This window comes from Cupressus sempervirens, chromosome 11 (genome assembly GCF_028749045.1).
Source record: "Cupressus sempervirens isolate cs-2001-9-10 chromosome 11, ASM2874904v1, whole genome shotgun sequence".
Lineage (NCBI taxonomy): Eukaryota > Viridiplantae > Streptophyta > Pinopsida > Cupressales > Cupressaceae > Cupressus > Cupressus sempervirens.
Genome location: NC_143128.1, coordinates 656,169,477 through 656,184,107, shown reverse-complemented (window position 1 = coordinate 656,184,107; position 14,631 = coordinate 656,169,477). Strand labels below are relative to the sequence as shown.

Below are 14,631 nucleotides of genomic sequence, written 5' to 3'. Positions count from 1 at the left end.
AAAAATTCAGGGCTCCAACCCAATCACCTTTTTAACTTTCAATATTATAAAACAATGAAATGGATTTTCAAATTCAATACAGGCCTTAATATGCCTTCAATCTGTTTCAACCTTGGAACATAAATACTAGATATCAGAGTATGGTCTGTAACTTGGTATGAACTACACAGACAAGTCTTCTGTACATCAGATAACAGTATAAATTGAACTGGGAGTGGAAAGCAGATACTGTCTACAGAGATATGTATTGGTGTAAAATGAACTGTCCTTAGAAAACTGTAAACTGATATGTCTGTGAATTGAACTCAATCCTGTTACAGTATCTCTGTCATACATATATTTCTGAAAAACTAGAAAAATTAAAAAACTGTATAATTTGTATAGCTGACTTTATATTGCTTTCCGAATTTTTGCTGAAGATTTGCAGATCCTGAGATAGTATCTTCCTCCAATCCAGTGAGTCATTTCAGTGAAAACACTGCTGTGAACTTCGTGACAAGAAAACATCTGAATTCTGCCCATTCATAGTCTTACTACTACTCACAAAAATTATATATACAACCCATTTCTCTCTGATACTTTTATTTCAATTTCTCAATTTACTGATTCTACCAGTGAAACTTGGGGACGCACACTTGGCCCAAAACCCAGGAGTCCCTGGTGTGGGGACATTCCCGAGATGTGTACTTGGCATACCCAAGCACCCCAACCGCCGCCCAAGTATTGTGGCACTGCGGCCGCACCCTTTGATGCACCACTTGTTTGCTTGGAGACTTCAGGGGAACATGGGTACTTGGGTGCTGCATCCACTCTTTTAAGAGGAAGAAACTTACCTTGAAATAGGTGCTTGTGTGCTTGGGTGCTACATCCACCTTGTGAAGAGAAACAATCTCATTTGTAAGAGAGCGGGAAGCTAATTGTTGTACCTAGTGTCTTGCACATTGTAGATTGCAAGATGTGTGTGTACAAAGAGAGCCTAGCAGCATGATGGGATGTAGAACCAGAGGATCTATCTCACATTGATGAGGATGAGATTGCAGCAGAAACAAATGTAGAGATGGTTGGTGTTCCTTTATCAAAACTTGAGCGCGAGGAGTCTAGTAGCTGCAGTGATGAGGACTTGGCTTGGGGGATGATTAGAGGCTTCCTATCACTACATTTTGTAATTTTGACATGATTTTGTAGTTACTCATTTTGATATTGTTCATGATTCATATCATGCATGACTCTACACATTGTAATCATCTTTATCATTATGATATAATTGATATTGATAGAACTAATATAAATCATTTTTGCTAGTTTTGGATTTCTATTTGAATCTTGATTTATGAATGTTACTATTAGGTAGTTACACATTTTGATATTGTTCATGATTCATATCATGCATGATGCTACACATTGTAATCATCTTTATCATTATGATATAATTGATATTGATAGAACTATTATAAATCGTTTTTGCTAGTTTTGGATTTCTATTTGAATCTTGATTTATGAATGTTACTATTAGGTATGTACTATCTTACTATGCTGAACGTTCAATGGTTTGGTTCATGTTGTAATTTTGCTATGTGCAAGTAGTTCAATTTGGTATGTTACATTGAACATCATTTCATGACTAGCATATCATGTTTTATATGTATACTATAAAACCAAACACAATTTTTGGATTGAAAAATGGATCAAAACCAAGCATGATTTTGAGGTGAAGAATCGATCAAAACTAAGCAAAATCAAAGACACAAAATCGAGAATATGAAACTTTGATTTTGAGGAAAAATGGTAAAACCCTACAAAATATTTTTGAAGGAAAAAATTACAAAAAACCCACTGTATCATTTTTAAGGGAAAATTATTAAAACCCACCAGATAATTTTGAGGAAAAGTTATTAAAATTTAAAACCCTCTAGAATATTTTTTGAAGGGAAAAAATTATTTAAAACCCCAACATAAACTTGTGAAGGGAAAATATTCTATAAGCCCATCAATTGTTTTTGGAGGGAAAAAACAGTGAAAATCCATCAGAAATATTTGAAGGGAAAAAAATACGAAAACCTATCAAAATTTTTTTTAAGGCGAAAAATTATGAATACCCATAAGAGAAAGTTTAAGCGACAAAACATGAGACTTGTGTGGTAAAACAAGACATGCAAGTGACATGCAATCACAAAAAACACATGCAAGTACATGAAATGCATGCAACAAACACACAGCCCTAAAAAATAAGAGATTTTCGCTCAAGCATGTGATTAAAAGTTTCGACTAAGCTTGCAATTTTCAGCAAAATCTTCAAAGACAAATCTGAATTTTTTAATAAAATACCTCAAACGGTTTTAATTTTATTTTAAAAGTTGAAAAACAATTTTTTGGAAAAAACCTAAATTAAAATAGGCTCAATTTTTTCTTAAAATCACCAAATTTTATAGCATCCCCTTGACTTGCTCTAATAGCAACTTTAAAAAACTACTTTTTTTAAATAGAGTTTATAGACGCTATAAAAAGCATAAAGTAAAAAGAAAAGTTGTCTAAATAAAGAACTGATTAAGAGAACTCAAAAGAAAGCCTAAATGACCATAAATTAAATTTCTAGAAAAACAAGCTAAGTATAAAAAGAATCTAGGATACTAAAAATATTGTAAAAGAAATGACAATGAAGCTCCACATGATTTTATATGCTCGTGGAAGACTAGATTCTTTGCAAAGTTCAACATTCCTTGCTTATCATAAAACAAGGGTAAATACCTTTCTTTAGACATTTGCATGTTAGAAAGCACCCTCGTCAAAAAGCATCCTCTGGATATGGCTTGCTTGCAAGTTACTTTGATAGTTCCTTGATATTCTGTTTTATGCAAGGAAAGAGCTAGTGCCTGCTGCTTCTTATTGGTTCATGTGGCTATGCTTTTACTTAAACTGAATACATGTAATGCCCCGCTTGAGATTCCTTGTACACAAGGATTAAACATGCACTAACCAATTTCTTTTTGGTTTAATTTAATTACAACACATCAAGGTAATCAAGTGCAACAACATGCATCAAATAATATAATATGTATATGGAACATGGCACAACTACATGTCCATATACACAAGCGGAGTCTTTTGACACCTCCAAAGATTCCCAAGCTACTGACTAAGCCAACATGACGAAATACACTTATCCACGAGTTTGTTGCATTGGGAGTGAATAACATACAAGAATTAATACAAGAGTTACTACACTAATCATATCCATCATGATGTTCATATAAACCTAAATTACAATTCCTACCATGGTTAATCATACAAATTCATTTACCAATTTAACCACATATCCAAACATGAGTAACACATACAATTACTACTACAGTGATATAACTTTGATTTGTTTTGAATGGGAAGTATATGTCTCCGAAAAGGATATCCGAATCATCGATTTGAACTTTCAGTACAAGGGCGGAAGTGTCCACTGTTTGAGAAATGACAATTCAACAAATTTTGTCGTATGAGCCAGAAGTGGGGCCTCGTACTACAAAATACTGGGTCTTGCATGATAGTGAATCCAAAGTCGTACAAGTAAGTTCTTGCTCGTACGACATAATCCCATTGCCATCTGACATAATGATTCCTATATAACATAACACTATTGTAATATGATAAACTATTGTACAACCATTCAAAATAGAAAGAGAATCTAACTCGACACTGGGGAGTATCAAAAACATGCATATCGAGGAAATAGGCACTTGATTGCATCATAAACACAAGTAAGCATGCATCGAAGAATCTAGATCAATAACAACATAAATCTATAGATCTAAATCATTATAATGAGAATAAGCGACATCTAATATATACATGTGTATGATCTAGAGTAAATCGCATGAAATAAGTGGGATAAGATAAAATATAAATGTCCAACAAGAGACCACAAACAGACCTAAGGGACGGAAAGTACAAGCTCCAATCTTCTAGTTGGAGGTAGACCGTCTTTGCATTCCAATCCCAAGCAGTGGTAATGGTTAGCAACACCTCCCAACCATGTCAGACCCATAGGTCCACCCTGCCATGCTCATGGAGATAGTAACCCGACTATAGTCACAAAGGACACATACACCAACAATGTATGACTCAAAGTACACAAATGCTCATGAAGGTCACAATGCAGTATTTAATGTCACTACTCAAAACACACTATAGGCTACTATGATGGGCTCTAGTGGAGTGTCATTACTTAGCTCGTAGCACCAAAGTATTGAGTCTTTGTTCCAACTCCCTCAAGAGGCCAAACTTAGAATGTAGCTTCCTTCCAATTGCCCTTGGGAGGCCAAATACTATGTCTTCGCTCTAGCTCCTGCAGGAGGCCATATACCATCTAGACACACCACCTTTGCTTTGACTCCCTCATAAGGCCAAATACCGTCCATGTGGTCAAATCTCTTATTCTGCATTAAGTTTTATTGACCCATATGTTTATTTGTTTATTGCATTTTAAAACCTCCACTTTCGGGTTGTGCTACCATGAGAAGCCACTCCACGTCTACCCTATGTACCTTTCTCATTATACCAGTGCCATGAGACAATGCATTTTCCCAAAACCCGCCAATGCTCGAGGTACTCGATTGGCCTCATTCCAAGAGTTTGATTCTCACAAGATCCCATCAAAGTACGCTAAGGTGCTTGTGGGTGGGCATAACCATCACCATGCTTCTCCATGCAACACAAAACCATGCAAGTGACTGGATTTTCCCAACAATGTAACAACACATGAAAAAAATATAAACATTCAACTGCGCACTTTGTCGAGAGTACAGGTTCGCCTATGAATCCAAAAATCACAAAGTAACCATAGGATGATTAGAAACATGGAGGACAATCCATTTCTGAAATCCAAAATTTGACAACAAAATCCAAGCTAAAATGTAGGTGGCACACAAAATGAGGCAACACAAAAACACCCAAAATTGCATTTGCAAAACATGCCCAAACTCAAAAAATCAAGTTCCGGTCACAGATACAAAATCCAAAAGCATAATGAGGGGAAACTTCATTTTTCACACAAAAATAAACAAATGCTCATACCCTTCCAATTGGGTCATTGAAATGCACGAAATTGTGGGGGAAGACTGTTAAAACTTGAACTAGAAAATATAAACTAAACACATCAAGATATCCTGGGAAAAACCCTCTTCAGAGAGGGAAACAACCCAGCCCGAACAAATATATCCTTATATTGATGAAAGCATCATTAGTACAACATCAACATCAGAATTGCTGCCCTTCGAACATCAGAAAAATCAGGCACTAAAACAATATCTGTACAAAACTAGTAACAGATGTTCAGAAAACATCAATCTGATATGACAGTTATCAAACTAAGAAATCGTCTACCAAACTGAGATATCGTTCACACAACTGAAATACCGTTCACCATCATTGGATGCCGTTTTACCATTATTGGATGCCGTTCATCATTACTGGATGCCGTTCAACAGGAAAAACTCATTGATATATCGCAACTAGGTTATACTTTGAAGATTATACTGAGAACGATAAATAGAACTGCACACCAGCAATCTTCACTGAAAAACGAGTATATATCTGATGCCTGCGGTGAAAGAAAACATCCTTGCACGATGGAGAAAAGAAATGACACACGTTTCTGATTTGATCGGGTTGCATATTTCTTGAAACATATTTGATGACTTTTAAATAATCTTCCTCTATGATTTGGCAATTAGTAAAGGATGAAGGTAACTGATGCCAGCAAATATACAGGACCCAAAATAAAGTATGATACTGAATACGATGATGAAGTATAGTTGACTGTGTAGCTATTTTCCAAGTCAGACTAACAACGATGACACCTGTCAAATGAAAATTTCATACATGGCGAAATACAAGATTGCTCTAAAATATGTTAGCGCATATATAGTATATAGATCTGCGATTTATAAATCATAGTATTCAGAATTTCATATGAAGCTAAAATATTTAACAAAGACTAGTTGCCAACTCGCAATCCTAAAGCAGGCAAAAGAAATTGAAAAGACAAAGTAGATAATTAAATATTGAGAGCCCTACCCCAAGCCAAAAGCTCAAGAAACCAGAATGAAGAGAAGAATTCAACAGAAGCACCTAAAGGGGAGAAAGATACGACAAAGGTGAGGAATATCGCCCTGAATCCAACGAGCTTCTCTTCGTGAGAATCCGGTGAGCCAATCTCTCCCAAAAAGCAAAAAATCAAAAACTCCAGAACGGTTTTGAGAGGGAAATTTCAAATCTTACAAAAGCAAAATAAGAAGTGATTTAGAAAATTCACTTTTTGCCTCAAAAACAATTTTACAGAAGTGATTTAGAAAATAGATTATTAACTCAATAATCTATTGGCCCTTTTACTCAATTATATAAATCAATCCTAGGTATATGGAATCCAATTATGACAAATTAGCCGGTAAATTAAATTAAATAATTAATAACCTCTAAGTTACAAGTAAATGGGCATTTTAAATCAAAAGCTTCCGTGACAACTGTGGAGCTCTAAATGCACATACATGCTAAGTGGTCTAATCCACATAATGCATCATGCAGCGCAGATTTACCAACATGTATGGGAGGGATAATAATAATAACAGTAATACGGATATGTCATCCATACTAGGACGACATTGGCTCAAAATGAAAGGCCAAGGTCACTATCTGCTGGGGATATAGGTATACACTCTATTCCTGCAACTCAAGATGCATATTCCTAGTACCTTTTCATTGAACAAATGAACATCAAGTGTAGATGCTCAACGTATAAATAGCCGAAGCACATAAACATAGATAATCACATTGAAGGAGAATGAGACACCATGTAGATCTCACAAGCAAGTGATTATGGCTCTCTCTCACTTCGTACTAGCACCAATGGGCAAAATGCATAGCAGTGATGCTATACATCACACACAACATATAATCATATACTATTGCATTAAATTAAAACATTTAAATAATTGTTTTTAGGCTATTTGAGCATATATCAATTGAAAGTAAAATACAACAATCCTCAGCGCAAAGGCACAATAAGCACAAGTTGAAAAAAAAATCCTTATATGCATAATCCATAGGCCAGGTCCAGATACAAAATAAACCAGACATCATCAGAAAGCATCATGTCACATCACTAACATCATAATGCAGATATGATCAAATTGAATAGAAAAATACTCTAACTGTGATACTTACCATCAAAATAATGTATAGTCATCGAAGCATCTCATCATTCCGATAATCAAATAATAACAATCATATTATCTCTTGGCTCAACATAACCATGGAACAAAATGCAAACATGGGAGGCACTACAACATATCTAGTAGTTGACTAACTGTGACCGACAAAACCTGCCATCTGAATTTGTGAACCCAACCAGCCTAGGATCTTTGCTTCTGCTGCATAGGATGCCAAAGTCAAGTGTCCCTTTCACATATCACAGTACTTGCTTTGCTGCAACCCAATGTTTTGCACTGGAGGTTGTTATAAAATGAAAAATGTAACTCACAACATAACTCAAATTTTAAGGTCTGGTGTTGTAAGGTAGATATGGCCAGACTACCACTAGACACTTGAATGTGTTACTGTTCTGGTAGCTTCGAGGATTACCATTCGTACCCGCAGAAGGATTGCGGTTGATTATGATCATGAAGCGGTTCATATTTTGTAATGTCATTTTTATATTTTCTCTGCCTAGCTTGAGATGTATTGTGTCTCCTACATCGTGTTTGTATTGTTCCATGTCATCGACTCTCTCTCATATATGATATTCTTAGTAGGTTGTCCTTGTCCATGCTGATATATGATGACATGTCACCGTTTATAAGATGACTTGGCTTCGGTTATTCTTCTTGCGGTATAGCTTGTCGTTTCATGGTTATGAATCATGTTGATGTTATGTATTTGGTTTACTGTCAATAAAACAAAGGGTCTTGTCAGTACTGGGAACAACTGTCTTTTGGCTTTCCACGAGAGACTCTTCAGTTACAGAAACAATTCATGGTTCATGTGTTGAAGAATATAGACATTTTCTGGACACATTTATTTGGTGACAATAAATTATAGTGAATTTCTGCAGGGTGTTTAGCTGTTTCGTGAATGTTAAGAATTCATGTATCTTTTGTAATATGGGTATTATCTATGCTACAGGATTGCTCTGTGTATGATCATAAATGATCATTGATTGTGGAAAGTTATTGCAGCTGATTGATGTATCTATGAGATACTCATTGTTTGGTATTGATTGAACTGGAAAAAGGGGGCTTGTTGATTGATTGACAAATATTATCAATCATAATCATGAAGATCATTGTAATTGTGTTGAACCTTTAATAAAGGATCTATTCTATGGGCGTGGCTGAGTTTTAGGCCTTAAGTAAGAGGGACTTCGCAGGATAAACATTTACATCTTCTGCTCTTATGTTTTTTTAAAGTTTTTGGTTATTGCATATTATGCTATTTTGTTTCGAAAACTTAACGGAATGCTGACTCATTGATTACCTTTGAGGTTGTTTTGGCTGAAAGCATCAACCCTTTCTACATAGGAGTGGACGAGATTTTGCAACCTTCTATTCAAAATTTGACTAGCAAAACTTTGGGCATATTTAGATTGAGAAATCAAAATGCCATCACTTTTCTGCCATACTTCTATATCTAGGCAATAATGAAGAAGCCCTAAGTCAGTCATATCGAAGGCCTGACACAAATTCGATTTTATTTGCTGAAGCAAATGTGCCTTACTATTTGTAATGGTAATCTTGTCCACAAAAATGACGAAAAAAATGATATCGATACCTGTGTCTTACAGATATAAATTGGGATCCAAAGGATTTCTGTAAAACCCTTGATCATCCAAGTTCCTCTCAATCTTATGTACCATGCCCTGGGTGACTATAGCAGGCCATAAGGAGCATTTGTTAGTCGAGAAATTTGATGCTCTTTTCCTGCAACATGGAAAGCTGGTGCTGTGTCATGTATTTGTCTTCCTCTACATCTCCATTGAGGAAGGGACTCTTCACGTCCATTTGACGAACTTTCCAGCCAAATTGAGTTGCCATGGCAAGAGTGTGATGGATGGTGCCCATTGTTGATGTAGGCTCACATTTTTCGTCATAGTCTATCTCTTCTCATTGTGAGAATCTTTTAACTACCAACTCTGCTTTGTATTTGTCAAATGTACCATCAGAATTGTGCTTGACTTTGTTCACCCATTTACAGCCAATGGGTTTCTTCCCTAGTGGAAGATGTGAAAGAATTCAACTCTTTATTTTTAGAAGACTCATATTGAGATTCTGTAGCCGTTTCCCATTAAGTATACCTTTTGCCTCGGAATAATCTTGAGGTTTGTAAACAATCCAAATGTGAGGCATAATAGAAAAGTTTGCTGTATTCTACTTGCTCTTGCCTCTTGATGATTGACCCTCAACCAATTTATCATCCAACCATCACCAATGAGTTTTTCTCACCAAACAGGTCTCATAGTAGAAAAATCTTGACGCAAATCATCATGATCATCATGACTTGTTCTTCCTTGAACTTTCTTATCTGGATACTTATCTGAATTTTCTTGAAGAAAAAGTTCTGGTACTGGAATTTGCTAAGGAGATTCCACAACTTGGGAATTGTGAAGAGTCTACTCCCTTCAAGTGTAGTAAATGGAAGTTGAATGCTGAAATCTGTAGGCATCAGAGGCTAATCTTTCAACTGTTGATGTTAGAAGAGAGCTTTAATGGCCCAACTTCTTCATCAAGCACTACATCCGTGCTGAATGTTAGGTGGTCAATGTCCACATCAATTTAACCTGTAGGCTTTAGGATTATCACTATACTCTGTGAACATTGACTCTTGACACTTGGAGTCAAGCTTGGTTCTTTTGGCATTTGGAATCAAAACATATGCAGAAACAAAAACCTTAAGATGGTGGATATGTGGTTTCCTTTTAGACCATGCCTCCTTTGGGGTCTTCTCCTCGAGTGCATGTGTTGGGGAGCTGTTGAGAAGGTACACTGCAGTGTAAACTGCCTGAGCGAAATACTTTCTCCTACATACATTGGGCCATTTCCATATTAGTATGCTGCCTCCTCTCAAATATATGATTGTTTTGAGGGTTTTAGGGTGTGGTAAATTGATGTTTAAAACCGTGCTCACTATAGAAGTTAGGGAATTCATTTGAATAGAGCTCATCCCCATAGTCAGACCTAATAGTGATGATTTCATGTTGCGGCTCTTTTTCCACGGAGGATTTAAACTTCTGAATGTCTTTAAAATTACTGGATGTCCTTTGAGAAAATGCCCACATTTCGTATTGAAATTATCAACGTACAAGAGAATAGAACTGGCACTAGTGATTGATGAAGTATACATTGGTCCACAGATAGTAGCGTGAGCAAACCAAATGACCTTTGATGCTCTCTAAGCTGCTTCCCTGCTTGGAAAGCTTGACAAACATCCTGTCTTGTTTGCTAGATGTTAGGTAATCCTTCTTTTATATTCTCTTGAGCCAACAGAGATAGATAGGATAGATTGAGATGTCTATAGTGTTGATGCCATCCTTTGGGGTCTTCTCCTGGAGTGCATGTGTTGGGGAGCTGTTGAGAAGGTACACTGCAGTGTAAACTGCCTGAGTGAAATACTTTCTCCTACATACATTGGGCCATTTCCATATTAGTATGCTGCCTCCTCTCAAATATATGATTGTTTTGAGGGTTTTAGGGTGTGGTAAATTGATGTTTAAAACCGTGCTCACTATAGAAGTTAGGGAATTCATTTGAATAGAGCTCATCCCCATAGTCAGACCTAATAGTGATGATTTCATGTTGCGGCTCTTTTTCCACAGAGGATTTAAACTTCTGAATGTCTTTAAAATTACTGGTTGTCCTTTGAGAAAACGCCCACATTTCCTATTGAAATTATCAACGTACAAGAGAATAGAACTGGCACTAGTGATTGATGAAGTATACATTTGTCCACAGATATTAGCGTGAGCAAACCGAATGACCTTTGATGCTCTCTAAGCTGCTTCCCTGCTTGGAAAGCTTGACAAACATCCTGTCTTGTTTGCTAGATGTTAGGTAATCCTTCTTTTATATTCTCTTGAGCCAACAGAGATAGATAAGACAGATTGAGATGCCTATAGTGTTGATGCCAACGAATACTGATAGAAGATGAACTCTTTGCAACCAGTGGGTGTTCTTGAACCTGTCCTTTTGATCAAGCTGATACATTCCCTGATATTCAATTGCAGCTGCAATCATTTTATTGTAACCCTTGTCAACAATATAACACTTGTGTGCACTGAAAATGACATCCTACTTGGGATAGTGTTGTTTACTTTGACTTACTGAGAGTAGATTGAACTCCATGCTCGGACCATTGTATACATTGAGAAAAAAGAGATTTGCCCCTCCAGATATTATCTGAACATTGGCTTTGCTAATAGTTGTATGCTCTTAACCACCACCAAAGATTATTGTATCAGAGAGAACTGTATGCTCAGCGAATCGATCTTTCCTGTTTGTAAAGTATTAAGATGCTCTAAAATAGTTAAATCAATATACCTTGTAGAAGACTTTGCATGATCTACTAGTTGTTTGACCATGAAGGCATATAGGTTGATTACTGCTCTGAATGCTTTGCAATAGGGGCCTTCTTTAAAGACCGACCTTGGTTGGATTTTTGATTAACCAACCTTGTTTTATAGTACTTCATATGACCAAGTTTAGCAAATAATGACATTTGATATGTTTTACATTCTTTGTAGTGTCATTAGGTTTTTCTTGTCCTTTTTGATGAGAGGAGTTGCCTTTGGCTGGAAATGTCATCTACAGTAATTGAACACTGTTGTCCATACTGTTTCTTCTCTTTGTCCTGCTAGAAGAGTTTGTTGTATATATCATGAAACTTCAGGTCAATATTGGTAGACTTGATTGTGATTGTTTCTTCAAAATACTCGTAGGATAATGTTAAACTTTTCAGCATTATCACAATGATATTTTCTTACATCTTGCGATCACTGGTTTCCAATTGATTGCAAATTTATTTGGTTTTCATCAAATGATCCTGCAAAGACATTCTCTCATCCATTATGATCAAGAATGACATGTTGTTAAGGAAGAAGGCTCTACCTCAATCTGATGCTTTGTGCAAATATATTAGGCACGTCCAAATTGTTTTACCAGGCTTGCCCGAGGAACCTTTGATAGATAATTTGACAAGCATAACAAGCTTCTGCCCATTGAATATTTTCCTTAGGCATGTCCAAATTGTTTTACCAGGCTTGCCCGAGGAACCTTTGATAGATAATTTGACAAGCATAACAAGCTTCTGCTCATTGAATATTTTCCTTTTCTTTACCCGTAGCTGTTTGATAAGGGGTTGTACCAAGGACAACATGGTCCAGGCACCTGTACTTTAGTCCATGCATTAAGATCCCATTCATCAGTAAATTTATATGAAGGAATCTTGGGAGAGTTTAATGCTGTAAAGAAGACTGACAATAGTTTTTAGCTTGTATGATTCAGAGGAAATAGTTTCAACCATTTCCTTATTAAAGCAGATGGTGAGAGATTTACTTGGAGATAGAGAACACTTGTTTTCTTCCTTTTTTTTGTTCTTGAGTCATGGACATGCCTCGGACAAGCCCAAGCCCATTTAACTTTTTTTTTGGCCATACCAGCAAACCTGAACGTCTGTCTGGACCATATAAGATTTTGCTTCAGCTCTTTTGTGGTAATTATCAACAATGTGCTAGGTAATGTGTGCTAACAAAATTATATTTGCTAGTCAGTCATTATGAGTATACATGGTTAAAACATTTTCTGTTAATTAGAATCCCTCAATAGTTTATTTCTTGTCAGCATAACTGAAACTCTCACAAAATTTTAAAATTGTGAAACAGATAATGTTGCAATCAAGTAGAGTGGAGTACTTTGTTGGGTGACTTTGCGTTGGAATTTAGAGATAGTAAATTAATTTCAAGGTTTTATAACTGCAGGAGAGATGTTTTCTTCCTTTGTTGGCTGCTTTGCTTTCATCATCCACTCTTCGGTCAGGAACTGGTTGTACTCTGGATGTTTTTGTAGACCTTGTTACAACTATTGAAGCCATACTTCTTTCGCTTCTTTTATGTCGTTCTGGTATGCCACTTCTCATAATCAAAATTCTTTTTTATATGGTGACATGATTAATTACTGCTTTAGATGATGCATTGAAAATTAAATTTTATTTTTCAGGGTTACTGTTTTTTGTGAGTGAACCTGAAGCTACAGCAGCTCTTGTTGTTGCACTGCAAGGGGTTGAAGATATTGATAGAGAAGAATTTTTATCTCTGAGATATGCAGCAGTGATGATATCCAAGGGTTTTTTTTGTCCTCCACAGGACATTGGTATGATAGTTGAGACAAATCTTAGAGTGGTTAGTGCCATATTATCCATAATTGACTTCATTATGATAGCAAAAAAGAAGATTGACTTCATTATATGCAACAAAAGTTTGGGATTATAACATTCTGTATGCCACTATCAGAGAACATGGGTTTTATTTTTCTCTTATCATTTTCCAGATTCTAGACTTCTTGTACAGTTTTTAAAAAAAATTTTATTGTTTCTTTCTGGGCTGCAGGTGAGTGCCATTGATCAGCTGATGGGTGCATCTCTTCACTCAGAAGAACTGCTTTGGGCATTGTGGGATCTTTGTTCTATATCTAGGTTGTGCATTAGTTTGATGGCATTCATTGACTGTGAATTTGGCATACGTCACATGTAAGTGAAGCCTGATGTTTCTTATTATACAGGTCTGATATTGGCAGGCAGGCTGTTTTGGCAATAGGATTCTTTCCAGAGGTATTTGGATCTGTAGTTAAATAACCTGTCATAGTCGTCAACCCCAAGTTTGAACCTCATTATAAAGTATAGCAATTGAAAACTTTGCACCTTGCAATAATGAACATTGTTCTTGATTCATGCAGGCTATTTCTGTTCTAATGACAGTTATACAATCTGGGAAGGAATCAGAATCACTGAATACAAATAGTGGTAGGTGGTTACATTTAGCAGTTAGTATGATTTTATTGTAGGCAACTCTTTTGTATTTCCATCGTAGAGTTCTTGATTTGCTTGCAAATGTCAGGTACTAGTCCATTGAGCCTTGCGATTTTCCATGCTTCAGCAGAGCTCTTTGAAGTTATGGTGAATGACTCAACTGCTTGCAGTATGAATGCCTGGATTCCACATGCAGTTGATCTTCATAAAGCTTTACATTCCTCTTCTCCTGGATCCAATAAGAAGGATGCTCCAACAAGGTTATTGGAACAGGTGGATGCCGCAGTTGTATATCACAAAAAAGGAGCTATTGGACTATTAAGATATGCCGCTGTCCTGGCATCGGGTGGGGATGCTCAGTTGACTTCAACAAGTTTCTTGATATCTGACCCAATGGAGATTGAAAACATAGCAGCAGCTGATTCAGGTGGAAGTGCAGATTTCCAGTCTGTTGAGAGCATACTTGGAAAGCTTGTAACAGATAAATTATTTGATGGAGTTATATTGCGCGACTCATCTGTGCCACCATTAACCATAGCCATGCGGATCTTGTCATTTCTTGCAGAGCATCCGGTA

At 36.4% G+C, this 14,631-nt stretch overlaps 1 protein-coding gene across 3 annotated transcripts in view; it reads left to right on the top strand.

The window, feature by feature from the left end:
• Positions 1 to 14,631, top strand: part of LOC149531485 (protein virilizer homolog) — a 131,402-nt gene that overhangs the window by 102,389 nt on the left and 14,382 nt on the right. For 2 of the 3 annotated variants that reach the window (XM_089811441.1, XM_089811443.1), the window contains 6 exons: positions 13,010 to 13,151; positions 13,248 to 13,429; positions 13,637 to 13,722; positions 13,809 to 13,857; positions 13,983 to 14,049; positions 14,144 to 14,628. In XM_089811441.1, coding sequence (XP_089667567.1) covers positions 13,010 to 13,151; positions 13,248 to 13,429; positions 13,637 to 13,722; positions 13,809 to 13,857; positions 13,983 to 14,049; positions 14,144 to 14,628 — 1,011 coding nt within the window. The remainder of the gene's footprint in view (positions 1 to 13,009; positions 13,152 to 13,247; positions 13,430 to 13,636; positions 13,723 to 13,808; positions 13,858 to 13,982; positions 14,050 to 14,143; positions 14,629 to 14,631) is intronic. The other variant, XM_089811442.1, reaches the window with a different exon arrangement.